The following is a 15,728-nucleotide window of genomic DNA, read 5'->3' as shown; positions in this document are numbered from 1 at the left end:
ACCCCAGTTGCATTTGTCAATTTCACACTATTCGCTGCGCAGCCGCATTTTGACCCGCATCTCCCCCCAATTTCCCCCATGTCTTCTCGATCTCAAAAAACAAGGATTGAGAAGACGCGGGGGAAATCGGGGGGGAGATACAGGTCAAAATGTGGCCACATAGCAAATAGTGTGAAACTGACCAATGCAACTGGGGCAAACGGAAGAGCAAGGGCGGCACAGCTGCTTGTGGGGAATCAGTCTAGATTTTATTTTCTCCTCCATTGCTGCCATTAGTGTGGTGTACTTGTTAGAGCATGACGCTAGGCTATGGGTGACTTGGGTTTGAATTAGGGATGCTCAAACACCAAATGGTTTGGCTTGTGCCCTGCTCACCAGCTGCAAACAGAGACCCGGTTTTTCAACAATCGGTTCAATAGTTTGTCTGTTCGTGAGTGTTTGACAGGTTGTTTGACCGCATTCCTTCCTAGACAAGCAGTACAGTACAATGCAGTTGGCTTTTCACACATGCATGTTCTCACACAGCCCAGCTGAGGTCTACTGCCTCCCCATCCTTGCTGCATAATTGCTCTGCTTAGCGGGCAGCTGTTTAAATAGACAATTAGATCACACACAAATCATATAAATCAGTCATCAATAAATGCTGTGTTTCGATAAAATCCTACCCTTCGTTGTCCATCTAAGTAGTCCTTCGTGATACCAATGGCTGCTCATCAGTTTGAACCAACACATTCCAAGATAACCCAGTGCAAACTGGTTCGGCAGGCATTTGCGACGGCTCCCCAGGAATTGAACTGTCATGAGTCAGCCAGGGCTCAGCAATAGCGAGGACTCCTCGGGAGAAGAGGAGCCCCGTATAACCAACCTTGACTCAACAGAAGCTGGCCAGCAGGAAACTGAGCTGCAAGCTTGCAAGGATTCACAACATCAAGATTCACAGCCAACAGCTGATGCAGAGTCATAGACACCCTCTAGCTCTGGTTCAGCAGGTGAAATTCAGTTGGCCATTCCCAGCCCACCAGTATCACCCCTAGAGTACTGCAGATGAAGGCTGAGAACAGAACTACAGACAAGATGGCAAAATGCACGCCTCCTGGCCCAACACCAGCTGCTTGCTGATAACAAAGATGAGTAGTGCCAGGATCACTTCTGAGAAGCTGGCTGCAAGCCTGAACCTTAGGTGGGTGGCTACAAAACCAGACAAAAAAAGGCTATTGGGCTTGGATGCAACATGAACATTAGACGCTAAGCCACTGACTCTGCGTTGCCTGCTTCTTGGAACCCGACCTTGGACTGAACAACTCTGCCTTGCCTGACTTCTGTAACTCTGACCTTGGATTGATTGACCCTGCCTTGCCTAACCCCTGGCATCTGCTACTTGAAACCTGCAAACCAGTACATGGACAGACCAAGTGATCAGCTCACATTTGACTGCTACCTTCTAGCACAGTTAAGTTCAACCATTGAACATATTCACAGGGAAATTAGCAGCACCCCTAGTTTGAATCCCCACTTTCTGGGTGACCTTGGGCCATCACTCTCTCAGTCTGACCCACCTAGCAGGTAGATTCAGGTGGGTAGCCATGTTGGTCTGAAGCAACAGAACGAAGTTTGAGTCCAGTGGCTCCTTTAAGACCAACAAAGTTAGTGGAAGTGTGCCTGCACATGAAAGCTTATACCAAGAATTAAACCTTGTTGGTCTCAAAGGTGCCACTGGACTCAAACTTCTTTCTACCTAGCAGGGTTGTTGTCGGAAGGATAAAATGGAAGGAGAGGAGAACAATGTTCCAAGGCATTGGGGGGAAGCAGGATATAAACAAATAAATAAACAACCATTGGATATGTGAATGGACAGGTTCAGTCCCGGAACACAGATCTATGAGGTTGGTCTAGATTGAGTATATTCAGTTCCTTCACAGGTTAAATTGAAATAATTATGCTCTATCTGTGTATGAGTCAGATGAGAACAGGGAAAACTCCACACCTCTGACATTTAGGGCACGACTATACCACAAGTCTAATTTAAGCAGCCATAGTACATATTGCACACAGATGGGGGGGAAAGAAAGAATTCCAACCATGACAGCTTCTACAACAGAAATTTTGATATTATGGCAGCAGATAGAATATCTTCCCAAATAAAATGAATGGAAAATCATAATTGTCAATGTTCATTTCATAGGCGATGGTTTTCTGTCTTGTCATACTTCTAGTTCAGTATTATATCTGATAAAGATAAGAGAAAAACTAGATCTTATATTTCCAGTTGAAGGAACACTTCAGGCCACTATAGATGGTTCAATCTAATTTTAGTTCACTGTTGCAATATTTTATAGATAACGTCTTATTAACCTAGTGCTTGGTACCCATACCAATATTTACAAGTGCTGTTTACTGTATATCTGTGTAATGTATGTTGAATTCATGTTTAATGTAATCTACCATTCAAATAAATTAATTTTTTTAAACGGGAGGGGGTGGACTTGTGATGCGTGACCTCTTCCTCAGACGATCCCGATGTGGCAACCATACTTATCTAAGAAGAAATATTTCTCCAGACCAAGTGCCAAAATCCTTAGAGGGGATTTTCCCCCCTCACTTTTTAAAAATGATGTAGATTGCTTTTTATTAGTCTATTCCTTGATTCAGGCAGCGAGTTCTGGCATGAGACACCTTCTATGTGCCAGTGTTCCCTCTAAGCTGAGTCAGTGTGAGCTAGCTCACAGTTCTTTAGCCCCCGGCTCACACATTTTTCTCTTAGCTCAGGAAGGATGGCTCCAGAGCAAACTAATTTATGCCGTAGCCAAATCGCTCGCTCACAACTTTAATACCAGTAGCTCACAAAGTAGAATTTTTGCTCACAAGACTCCACAGCTTAGAGGGAGCATTGGTATGCATCTGTTCCCTGATTGTGGGAACAGAGATGATGCGGGTTAAAATGTAGCCTGAAGGCCAAACTAAAAGGGACAGCATCCTCGTGGCTGCCACAAGGACACCACAGCCATTTTAAAGATATTTTTAAATCGCCACAAAGGCCCAGTCCTGACTCAACCCACAGCGTGGTACTCTCCCCCCCCCCTTTCATTTTCAAGAGCCTAAAAAGCCACCGGGAGGGCAAAAGTTCTCAAACAGTGTGTGAGTGATTCAGGTGGGGTAGCCGTGTTGGTCTGAAGCAGCAGGACAAAGTTTGAGTCCGGTGGCACCCTTTAAGACCAACAAAGTTTAATTCTGGGTATAAGCTTTCATGTGCATGTGCACTTCTAAGTGTGCATGCGCACAAAAGCTTATACCCAGAATAAAACTTTGTTGGTCTTAAAGGTGTCACTAGACTGAAGCAGTGCGTGAGTGAGGTAATCTGCCATGTATCACACTTCTGGGAATGGACTCCACTTTCAGGTCACCTGGAATCTTGTAATTATTTCAAAAGAAAGGCTGCAATGCAGGCACAAAAGAACTAATGGAGTACCCAGGTTCAAACGAAGGGAAGGTTTTAAAGTTATCTGAGAACCAGTTTGGTGTAGTGGTTAGGAGCGCGGGCTCTGATCTGGGAGAACCAGGTTTGATTCCCCACGCCTCCACATGCAGCTGCTGGTGTGACCTTGGGTCAGTCACAAGTTCTCAGACCTTTTCTCTCAAGGGCAGTTTTCAAAAGAGCTCTCTCAAACCCACCTACCACACAGGGCATCCATTGTGGAGAGGGGAAGGGAAAGGGATTGTAAGCTGCTCTGAGACTCCTTCGGGTAGTGAAGGGCAGGGTATAAATCCAATCGCCTCTTCTATTTTATAGAATATTGAACTGGAACTTGGAAGATGCTCACTCGAGAGCCATATAGGCCAGATATTCCAAGCCTACGCTACCCTACAGCATTCTTATGAGGATCAAATGGGAAGAGGAGAACCACAGGCCCTATGGGTTGAGGGGAGGAAGGGCGTTTGTCTTGGGCTTCAAGCTGAAACCGGATCTCAGATTTAGACCTTTATCAACTTGAGGGCATTTTGATAAGTTTTGCAACTCGGGTTTTTTGTTTTGTTGTGGATCCCTGTTGGTTCAAAACATATCACACTCGGCTCAGAACTGCACACTGAAGCAAGTAAGATGTGATTTAAAGACAGTCTTTTTTCTTTTGTTAGCTGATAACAGTTTGTCAGTCTTTTTGGTGCCTTATTTTATTTTCACGTGTTGTCATTTTTAATTTTATTTTTTTTATTATGGCTAAGGGCCTCACACCCCTGTCCTGGATGGCCCAGGCTAGCCTGAACTCGTCAGATCTTGGAAGCTAAGCAGGGTTGACGGTGGTTAGTACTTGGATGGGAGACCCCCAAGGAAGCCCAGGGTCGCCATGCAGAGGAAGACAATGGCAAACTACCCCTGTTACTCTCTTGCTTTGAAAACTCTATGGGGTTCATAAGAAGTACAAAGATAAAAAGTCTGAATGAAGTATAAAAAGCTAGTTGGAGATCTCCTCTCTTGGGTTTTTTAGTTAGTAGTGGGTTCTTTACTTTCTCCCTTATATGTAGCTTTCCCTTTCCCTTTTTTCTGTTCTAGTTTTTGTAGTGTTTAAAAAATCAATAAAAAATCCCCTCCGGGGGCTTAAAAAAAAGAAAAGAAAAGAAAACTCTATGGGATTTCCCTAAGCCACCTGCCTCTTAATGGCATTTTACAGACTCAAAAAATGTATACATGGACACATACACATAGAGTGTTTACCTTGGCTTGCTGCAAGATCGCTTGAGCCTGGGCTTCCTGAAAAGAAACCGAAGGGCCTTTCGAAGAGTCGCCACCAAACTGGAACTAGAAATGGATACACAAAGAGGAAGTCGGTGAAGGAAACTATGTCATACTGTGACCTAGCGAGGTAAGGGCCAAACTAACCTGTAACCTTCGAGCCAGAACACATGTTGTTATGAACACCATCGCCATGGATACCACAAATGATTCCCCCGTGGAGAGTCAATCCTGCCTTGTTCCAAATTTTTTGTTGCCTGATTCATCCTTCTCATGCTGGGTCCTCACCATATCCCTTCTCCCAGCAGCCAGTGGTGATGGAAGGAATGCCACAGCATGATGGGAGTGAATCACACGCACACATTACAGCCTGGGCAACCAGCGCTATCCACAGGGAGGCCATTTTGCTGGCATTGCCTTGGCAACCTCACCATATGCCTTAAACTAGCTCTCCATGTTGACTGCTGGGCCTGTCTTCGGGATGAAAAATGTGATATTCAGAGTGCCCATCACACACACACACCCCACTTTTATCCTGGCAGTAGTCAATTTTGAATAGATAAAGCAGTCTGCTTTTTAACAGATGGATGAGCTCGTTTCCTTCCACTCTACTCCCCAGCCCTCGAACAAACTCTGAGGCTATCTTTCCACGGGGGACACCGGAATGTTTGCACCAGGGCTATTTTTGGGCAGGAACGCACAGGAACAGAGTTGGCCACGCCCAGCAGGAACTCATTAGCATAATAGGCCACACCCAACAGCAGAAACTCATTCGGATTGGCTACATTAGGGGTGTGTGGCCTAACATGCAAAGGAGTTCCTGCTACAAAAAAGCCCTGGGTTTTGACAACAAACAAGGTAAACAGAATAAGAAGCAAAAGGTGGGTGTGGCTGGATGAGCACACTTCTGGTAACATGGGGGTGTGGCCTAATATGCCAATAAGCTGTGCTGTCAGGGGTGTGTGGCCTAATATGCTAATGAGTTTCTGCTGTTGGGTGTGGCCTATTATGCTAATGAGTTCCTGCTGGGCTTTACCTACAAAAAAAGCCCTGGTTTGCACGAACACAGAAATAGCCTGTTAGCTCCAAGGACAGTCTCTTGTACCTTCCTTGTCTTGAGTGGGCTGCGCGTCACTTCCAAATTGTCCTTTCCCTTTTTTTTGTCTCCTGCTTTCAGCTCCTTTGCCAGTGCCAGGCTTAGATACTTTTTCCAGCTGAAGCACAGCGCCAAAATGACACACCCATGCTCTAGAGCAGAGCTCCCTTGTTGCTTCAGAGCAACAGCTATATGGAGCAATGGCATATTTCTGGAATCTACTGCCCCCAAAGACCAATTTTTTTCATAGTAGAGGTGCCCTGTTTTCCCGCTCCATCCACACTGCTATATTCACAGACCTGTAGCTACAGTGGGGCTTTTGGGGACTCCGACCCCTTTCTTAAAGCCCCACAAGAATTTCTCCTGTAAATGCTTTTTCCAATCATTTCAAAACTTTTTTTTAAAGGTGTGTGCGCCTTTAAACAGAGGGGGATGCTGCAGTAGACTAATTCCCGCACTGAGCAAGGGGGTTGGAGTAGGTGACCTCTAGGATCCCTTCTAACTCTGTGTCAAGAAACTGGTCGCCTTTAAGCTTGCTTGACTATAGAAGTCCTCACCTCCACCTGCCGGCTCATTCTCAGAATTGTTGCTTAGGCTGGCAGAAGTGATTAACTTGCAGCAGCTGAGAACTGCCATCTAAAGTAGTGGACAGCTTGCAATTTAGAGATCTATCCTGGCAACAGCTTTCTATTGGCTCAATGGCTTTTCATTCTGCACTGACTTCAGCCCCACCAGGAAAAAAAAATTGCCCCACAAGCCACAGAGTCCTGGCTACGGGCCTGTACAACTCACTGTACAATCTCCCAGTACAACTCACTGGTAACATAATCATCATCCCAGGGGGTCCACGAATGCCATCAGCTCCTGGAAGGCCTAGGAGTCCTGGTGGTCCCTGTGTAGGAATGAAGAGAAGGGCCTGTCAATCAGCCCCAGGAAACGCTGAGCTAGGATGAGCTGCGTCAAGCTGGGACTCGCTTCCCGGCAGCAGCACTGAGGTACACCGAAAGGGGCACATGCCGGTGATTCCTTAACCCCTCTTTCCCACCCCCATGATCAGAAATCCCCAGGCTGGGAAAGGAGGGGGCTGCCTTCCCCTTGAATCACATGGAGGCTTCCTCACCCTCTCGCCAGGATCCCCTGGAAATCCTGGAGGCCCTGCTTGTCCTATAGGACCTGGCTCACCCTGGGAAGAAAGAAACAGAACATCAAGACACGTGTTTTGCCCACTGGAATCCCACACTGTTAAACCTAAACCATGCAGCACCAGAGGACCCCAGGCCAACTCAACGGACTGTATTGGCAGCATCGAAATTATGCCCTCCTCTGGTCCTAGGTCACACAGGGGCCTGGTTCTGGGGATGGCAGACACACACACACACCCCCAGTGGGAGCAGAGGTCTCCCACTTTCAGCCACCACCTCTCCGCCACTGGCCACCTGGCCGGCAGGGGGAAATTACCCACCCCCCAAATGCTGGAAATTAATGCAATGTGCCTATGTGACCCGGAAGTGACATAGGCACATGGGGGGATACTCTGGTTTGGGGGCAAAACTCTATGGTAGAAGCTAATTCTACCATAGAGTTTTGCCCAACAACCGGAGTTTCCCCCCCACACACAACGTGCCTACGTCACACTCTGGGTCACATAGGCACGTTGTGTTAATATCCAGTGTTCCTTCCCGCTCCCAGTATGTGCTCCCCACCCCCCATCCCCGCCAGCTGCTCTGAGGGGCCTAGCAACCCTACCTGGTTCTCATTGAAATGATACACCTGCATTGATAATCCAGTTGCACCTTGAGAGCCCTTATGTACACATGACAAAAGGGCGATCCGGATGCATTTGCAAGCCCCAAAGCCATGGTGCCAGTTGTTCACTCACAAATCCAAGCAGCCAATTGTGGGACTCCCAGACTCAACATGGCTGGTGTCATCCACACAAAAGCCCATGTGATAGAGCATCACTGTTTCGAAGACACAACTTCCTAAGCTTCTAGCACTACAAAAGCTAACCATTAGTGTGCAAGGTCCGGCAATGTCAACATGCTCAACAAAGACCGACATGGCACAAGAGGTTGCCATTCCACAGCCCAGCCTAGCAAGTAACTAATGGACAGCAGCAGCACCAAGTGGCGACCACCATGGAGTCTTCTGGCTTGGCATGTCGTCATGTCGGTAGCTCCCAGCCCTCCCCCAAATGATCATGTATATTAATCATTCTGTCTCATGCAGTGTAGGTCTATCAGCTGCTACTAGCCATGGTGACTACAGGGAACCTCCACATTCAGAAGCCATTATCCTCTGAATACCAGTGCCAGGAGGCAACCTCAAGGGAAGGCCTCGGCTTCTATGCCCCATTTTTGACCCTACAGAGAAACTGGTTGGTCTCTGTGTGAGACAGAATGCTGCTGAACTAGACTGACCACTGGTCTGACCCAGTCGGGCTCTTCTTATGTTCTTATTCCTCTTACCACTGGCCCCGGGTATCCAGGTGGCCCTACAAAACGAGTGCCCTGCAAGGAAAAGAGAAATCCTGGTTAGCATTAAAAAAAGCCTGACAAAGAAGGCAATGGGCCTCCATGCAGGTTACAAACCTACAGAACAGACTGGTCACCCTTAAATGCCATAAGAGTACTCATGATTATCTGTAAATCAACAATGCCATAAATCATCAGTCATCTGCTGCACTCAAAAGCCAAAGATGCACTGCTCCCACTTTACGCAATAGGTCTCATAAAATTATTGCTGAAGAGTGACTGTGGCTTATTGGTAGAGCATTTGTTTTGCATGCAAAAGCTTTCAGAATCTACCCCAGTATCTCCAGCTAAAAGGAGACAGGTGATATGAAAGGGGGCTGCCTGGAAAGCTGCTGCCAGCCACAGCAGACAATTCTGATTTTAGTAGTCCAAGGGTCAAACTCAGTAGAAAGCTGCTAGAAAGGGGTCATGGCACAGTGGTAAGATACCCAGTGTGCAAACAGCCCAGGTTCACTCCCAGGCATCTCCAGTTAAAAGAATCAGGTTTGTGTGACTTGACCCAAGATACCTTCATAGACTAAGGGTCTGAATCAGGCCAATTTCCCACAAGCAGCTGTGTTGCCCTCGCTCTTCCCTTCCCCCCCACATTGTATTTGTTAATTTCCCATTACTTGCTGCGCGGCCGCATTTTGACCTGCATCATCCCCCAATTTCCCCCGCATCTTCTAGATCATTGTTTTTTGAGACTGAGAAGATGCGGGGAAAATCAGGGGATGCTATGGGTCAAAATGCAGCCGTGCAGCAAGTAGTGGGAAATGGATGAATACAATTGGGGGAAGGGAAGAGCGAGGGCGGTGCAGCTGCTTGTTGGGAAATCAGTCTCAGTTTCAGGAAGAAGAGTTCGGATTTATACTCCTCCCTTCACTCAGAGTCTCAGAGTGGCTTACAGTCTCCTTTCCCTTCTCCTCCCCACAACAGACACCCTGTGAGGTAAGTGGTGCTGAGAGAGCTCTTTTGAGGACTGCTCTTGAGAGGAGAGCTCTGAGAGAACTTGTGACTGACCCAAAGTCACACCAGCGGCTGCATGTGGAGGAGTGGGGAATCAAACCCAGTTCTCCCACATTAGAGCCCGCACTCCTAACCACTCTCCTTTCTGTCCCTTTAGATTGGTTTCCTGCAGCAGACACCATTGGAACAGATCATCGGTGGTGGTGGGTGGGGGGAAGCATGCTAACCCATTTCTGTCACTTAACAAGAAGAATTGCCTTCTTCAGGTAACACGGTCTCCTCACCCCTAAACTTCATGTGTTCATATGTGTTCATATGTATCCGTGGAAATAAAGCAGTGGTTTAATTACATGCACTGTTATGCAGTTAGACTCAGGGGTCGTTTCGTAGAAAAAGAGCTGGGGGAACTCATTAGCATAACTCATTAGCATATCCCACACCCCCTGACATCACCGGAAGTGTGTCATAAGGCCACACCCCCTGACATCACTGGAAGTGTGTCATAAGGCCACACACCCAGCCCCCAACAGTCCCAGCCGCTGCCGCCAGCCTTGCAGCTCCACTGCCGAGCCCCATGAGGGGCCCGGCGGTGGACCTGCAAGGCCGGCGGGAGTGCAAGGAAGCCCCGCGAAGGCCCTCCCTGGCCCCAGGCAGGCAGGGGTGGGGAGAGGCAGGGAGGAAGCAACTTACCCTCCCTCTTCTCCTGCCTCCTCCTGGCTGAATGAGGGCCGGAAGCGGGGTGGCCGGAAGTGGGGGGCGGGGCTTCGTCATGTGCCCCGCCCCCGTACCTCACCCGGGGGAACTGCGATCCCCCACGATCCCCCCCGAAATGACCTCTGGTTAGACTAACTAGATGTGTGAACCGTGATGATCATACAGAACTTCGCTAACTGTTGCCGATGACAGCTTTTGAGCGGCCGCTATAACGTATGATCAAGCCAGCCATGATGCACAGCATCGAATTATTCCAACCTTTACCGCTGGGAATGCTTCTGAATGAGGAAGCAGGACCGATGTGATATACAAGCCACAATTCAGATACTGTTACAAAAAAACCTGGACATCAGGCTTTGAGGAGTGTTTACCAAAGGGAGCCACCATCAGAATTTCATCTTTATCCAAGGCTCACTCGGCTGTTCTCCCCCCCCCCCTTTGTTCCCAAAGGGAAGTCAGTAATTCATGCTGTACTTTCGCTGATGCTCACCAATGGCAGCCTGACAGGACATGTAACAACATCTCCAGTACTGATCCCTTCTTTACTGTTTGGAAATCACGGCTTTTTGGAGAGGTTTGTCCCTCTGGGATATGGAGTCAACCACAAACCCTCGGGGCCACCATAAATGCAGTTTCCAACCTTAGCTGACGGAAGGGAGGGGAACATCCAAGCGGGACAGAGGCCATACTCACAGGATCCAGGACTGCCGGCTCCCCTTTCTGTCCCTTCAGATTGGTTTCCTGCCACAGACACAATCGGAAGAAATCATCAAGGGGGAAAAAAGTGTGCAGTAACCCATATCTGTCACTTAACGTGAGGAATTGCCTTCTTCTTGTTACAGGGTCTCCCCACCCCCCCACCATGAATATGTTGAGTAAGTGGGAATTCTTGCTGAGCAGGGAAACTTGCTAAGACTAGCTGGGCTCATTAAAGGGATGTCTCCATCTACCCCGATACTCCTTTTCCTCTCTGTAAATACAGAAGGCATTTATCAAGACACCTGTAGCCACCAGTGATCTGCCAGAAGAACCTGGCCATGGGAAAAACTGGCCCTAGGGTTTGGAGAATAGCAACTGAAACAAGAACCAGTGCTGGACCTTCCAAGATCATGGCTTATAGGTATAGCATACTGATTGGCCTCCATGCCAGGATGTATTTAGGCATGTATGGAAGACTCAGGGTAGGTATCACAGGTAGGGGTGGGGCTGTTGTGGGCAGAGTTCCTTCCAAGGAGCCCTACAGTGCCCCACACATCCTCTTTTCCTCCTGAGCAATTCCAGAGCAGGAAGAAGCCTTGGCTCACTGCCACCACTCCGGTTCAAGGGCTTGACAGAGGAAGGTAGGAGAAAGAAGGTGCAAAGGGCGAGCAGGTCATTTAACATTTTAGATCCCAGCGCATTCCACGATAAGCTTCATCAGGGGATCTAATGAAACAAGGTTAAAATAGACACGGTCACATCAATACGTGTTCATACTAATATTATATCATTTAGAATGCACATAGGTAAAGGTAAAGGTTCCCTTGCTCGAAAGCCAGTCGAATCCGACTCTAGGGTTGCGGTGCTCATCTCCGTTTCAAAGCCGAAGAGCCAGCGCTGTCCGAAAATGTTTCCGTGGTCATGTGGCCGGCATGACTAAACACCAAGGCGCCCGGAACGCTGTTACCTTCCCACCGAAGTGGTCCCTATTTATCTACTTGCAATTTCTTGCTTTCGAACTGCTAGGTTGGCAGGAGCTGGAACTAGAGATGGGAGCTCACCCTGTCTTGCGGCACCCGGGTCTTGAACCGCTGAACTACTGACCTTCCACAGCCTGCAGTTCAGCGTCTTAACCACTTGAGCCACCACAGCTCCAGAATGCACATACAAAGCCTCAATTAAAAATAGTTCAGATATTTAGATTATTCGTTTGTACATATATTCTAAATGATTTGGGTCGCGTTTGCACGCACCAGTTGGAGCGGAGGGGAAGCGATGCTGTTTCCTCCAGAGGAATTTGACTCGGCAGTTGCAAGATCACGCATCCCTTTGTGATGCAGGCTTAGCCTGTCACTGCACAAGCAGATGTCACCAAAGGTGAGTTGTTTGGGGGTTTTTTTGTTTCCCATGCGCATAAAGCTGAACCCTGAGCCAGAGCCACAAGCTAGCTAATTTTGCACCCAAGGCAAGAATATAAAATTGTGCCCCCTATGTCCCAAAGCCCAGCCTAACCACATTGCTTCCCAAATGTACTCAGTCTTGGACACTGGCAAGTCTACAGCTGCAGCGAGTTCCATGACTGGAATGCTGTTCTTGCTGTCTGAATCCAACATGTGGAGATGGTCTTGTAATAAGGCTGGCACCCAACGCTTAAATACTGCAACTCTGGCCTGGCTGGCTAGATTAAATGCCAAACTTCCATCACAGAGCCATGGCTTAGTGACAATGGGTTGAGCAAGGGGGTTCAGGTGGTGGGCAGAGATTGACTCACCCTAGCAACAGCTGTTCAGAGGAAAACCCTGTAAATAATTTCTAATACATTTCAGTTATTATGATAAGACACCTCTTGGCACCTCATTTCCTCACCATAGCCTCATAACAGTACCATTAAGAAGGCACTCTTGGTAGATATCGGTAAAGGCAGATATAATTTTTTAAAAGTGACAGAGAAAGTTTGACAGTGTCCTTAACGCTCAACAAATCTTTCTTTCCTTTTTTAAAAAAAGTTTTATTTTGCTTTTTCAGTCAACATTACATCTTCACATATTACATACATTTTTAGAGTCTTTCGGTTCTCCCACTTATTTATCCAAGTGTAAACCCTTTTCCATCTATTGCTTTGTACCGTATTGTTTCCCCCCTGTAGTTTTAAACTCAAATCATCCATTTGAACAAGTTCTAACATCTTTATTATTAGGTCAGTTTTAGAGGGTAATTTCTCTAATTTCCAGTATTTGGCCAACATCATTCTGGCAGCCGTTATTATATATATTACTAGATAAACATCTTTATAGTTATATCTATTTGGTATAATATTTAACAAATATATATCTTTTTTTCCTGAGGCAAATTCTGGAAAATAATGCCTTCCTTCCTTCCTTCCTTCCTTCCTTCCTTCCGAGGTCGGTTTGAATGAGGGAAAGGCAGAAGCAGAGCCTACTGGCTAATGCCTGGAACTTTTCATCAGACATGTGGTATGCTGGGAGATCCTTGCTTGGAACTTAACTCCCAGGGGAATCAGAACAGCAGCAAACAAAGAGAACAAAGGTTGCCATGTCACCTTCTTGCTCCAGTGGGGGGATTTGGGGGGTGTTCTGGGGTTGGATGGGGGAGAGGGGTGGCCGGGCAGGTGGTTGCACTTGGGGGCGGGGCTTGGGGGCAGGGCTTCCCCCACTGGCCAGTTGTCCAGGCAAACTGGAGTCCCCAAAAGGGGGGGAACCCCCACCCGGACATGGGGGCTAGCAGCCCTAGGGAGAATGAGGTTGAAGCCTACCACTTCCTACACCATTTTCCAACATGAAAGGTCCCCAGGAGTCAGGGGTTGTTTCATAGAAAAAGAGCTAGGGGGACTCATTAGCATATGCCACACCCCCTGACATCACTGGAAGTGTGTCATAAGGCCACACACCCTGACATCACCGGAGGTGTGTCATAAGGCCACACACCCCACCCCCAACGGTCCCATGAGGGGCCCGGCGGTGGACCTGCAAGGAAGCCCCGCGAAGGCCCTCCCTGACCCCAGGCAGGCAGGGGTGGGGAGAGGCAGGGAGGAAGCAACTTACCCTCCCTCTTCTCCTGCCTCCTCCTGGCTGAATGAGGGCCGGAAGCGGGGCGCCCGGAAGCGGGGGGCGGGGCTTCGTCATGTGCCCCGCCCCCGTACCTCACCCGGGGGAACTGCAATCCCCCGCGATCCCCCCTGAAATGACCTCTGCCAGGAGTTACTATTTGTCCTATTGGGGAATTTACATATAGCTCATCAGCACACACAAATTTCCTCAATAGGCAAGGAACACTTCCTTGTAGCTTCTGAAGAGTACCCCGGGGGCCAGCCAACATCCCACAGGATTCTTCCTACTGTCACAATATAACTTCCCACCTACCCCGCTGTTAGGCTTGCCAACCTCCAGGCAGGGCCTGGGGATCGCCTGGAATCACAACTGATCTCCAGACCACAGCCCTCAGTTCCCCTGGATAAAGCGGCTTCTTTGGAAGGTGGACTCTGTGGCATTATACCGCGCTGAGGTCCCTCCCCTACTCAAACCCCGCCCTCCTCAGGCTCCACCCCTCAAATCTCCAGGGACATCCCAGCCCAGAGTTGACAATGCTACCCACCACATTGGGGTTCCCAGCAGGAAATAAAAAGAGAAGATGGATTGGAGGCGATAATATCTGGGCCTGAGAATGAACCCACCCAAGCCTGGAGGTAAAACAGACAGACAAAAGATGGCTGCTTTTTATTTTGGGCGGCGGGGGGGGATAAAATTAATGTAAATATTGACACTTAACCAGGAGTTCCAGGATGTTAGGTTTCACACAGCACATGTCCAAGGAGAGACACTCTCTCAGGCAGGTTTATAACATATCAATACAACACTTTACTGTACCTGAGTTACACACCAGGCCCAGGAAAAAGACCGCTAGCTTACCCTAACATCTGAGGTCTGATATCTAATTCACAGCCCTGTTAGCCTAGCCCTTTTCTCTCAGTCTTCAAAACCAAACTTCTGACTCTCCACCTTCAAAGTCTAATTTCTTTTTCTTCCCTGGTTTTTTTTCTTTTCACAGTAGCTCTTAATGTAGAGCTGCCAGGCTTCCCAATATGGCAGAAGGTCTCTCATGGGTGATGCTGCCAATGTTGCTACATCACTTCCAGGGAAAACTGGGAAGTGACATAGGATAGCTCTAGGAATTGCTGGAAACCCTATGGTAAACCATAACATTTCCAATGATTCCTAGAACTACCCTACATCAAATCCAGGTTTTCCCCACATCCCCGTGCCCAACCATCCCACCTGTTGCCAGCCTTGCCCTAGCAACCCCATCTTATTGGCTGGTTCAAAGCACTGCTCTGATCAGCTTCTTTATTACAGGGGTATATTCCTGTGCTCTACCTATCACAAGGTATTTTAGGTTGGAAAATGGCACAGGGTGAAAATTAATCCCCCTCTCCACACTTGGTGCAATCCTGATCCAAACTAGGCTGTGTACCTGGAAACTACTAGACATACATGAGACTCCATCGAGGAGTAACCACAGACTACCTCTAGTTGGCACAACTCGGAGACAGATGGCAACTCCCCAAGAGGAAATTCCGCAAACAATGGATACAAGTCCTTTGGAAAGTTCTGATAGTATTTAATGTAGCCTCATTTCCTGCAGCCTAGACCCACAAAAAACAGCAGATGTTTCAGTATTTTGAAGCAACATTCTAGGAGTGAACCTGAGCAACCATTCTTCCCCACCATGTGTTTATCTTTGCAGTCACCGTGCGGTTGGAATCACCTACCATCCCAAATCCAATTCTAGTTCGCAAATGTTACCAATGGCTATTGGCTCCAGATGAGGACACACATTTCCATCCACCAACTCCACTGCCAAGGTCAGTGAGACTCAAAGGAGCTTTGTGAAGGAGATGAACATCTGTATTCTGATGGCTGCCCCTTTGAGACTGCTGCTATTAAGACATCCCAGAATGGAACAGGCTTCTCCTGCAAACAGCATCAGGTTAAAG

At 48.0% G+C, this 15,728-nt stretch overlaps 1 protein-coding gene across 1 annotated transcript in view; it reads right to left on the bottom strand.

Annotated features, from left to right (window-relative positions):
* LOC107123443 (collagen alpha-1(XI) chain-like) overlaps positions 1-15,728 on the bottom strand; it is a 203,520-nt gene that overhangs the window by 73,537 nt on the left and 114,255 nt on the right. The window contains exons 11-15 of the mRNA XM_015426692.1: positions 10,712-10,759; positions 8,291-8,332; positions 6,943-7,005; positions 6,640-6,714; positions 4,709-4,792 (exon numbers count right to left, since the gene is read on the bottom strand). Coding sequence (XP_015282178.1) covers positions 4,709-4,792; positions 6,640-6,714; positions 6,943-7,005; positions 8,291-8,332; positions 10,712-10,759 — 312 coding nt within the window. The remainder of the gene's footprint in view (positions 1-4,708; positions 4,793-6,639; positions 6,715-6,942; positions 7,006-8,290; positions 8,333-10,711; positions 10,760-15,728) is intronic.

The sequence above is a fragment of the Gekko japonicus genome, unplaced genomic scaffold, assembly GCF_001447785.1.
Source record: "Gekko japonicus isolate JY-2015 unplaced genomic scaffold, Gekko_japonicus_V1.1 scaffold2569, whole genome shotgun sequence".
Classification (NCBI taxonomy): Eukaryota; Metazoa; Chordata; class Lepidosauria; order Squamata; family Gekkonidae; genus Gekko; species Gekko japonicus.
Note: the sequence above shows the minus strand (reverse complement) of the source record. Positions and strands in the feature narration are given on the sequence as shown.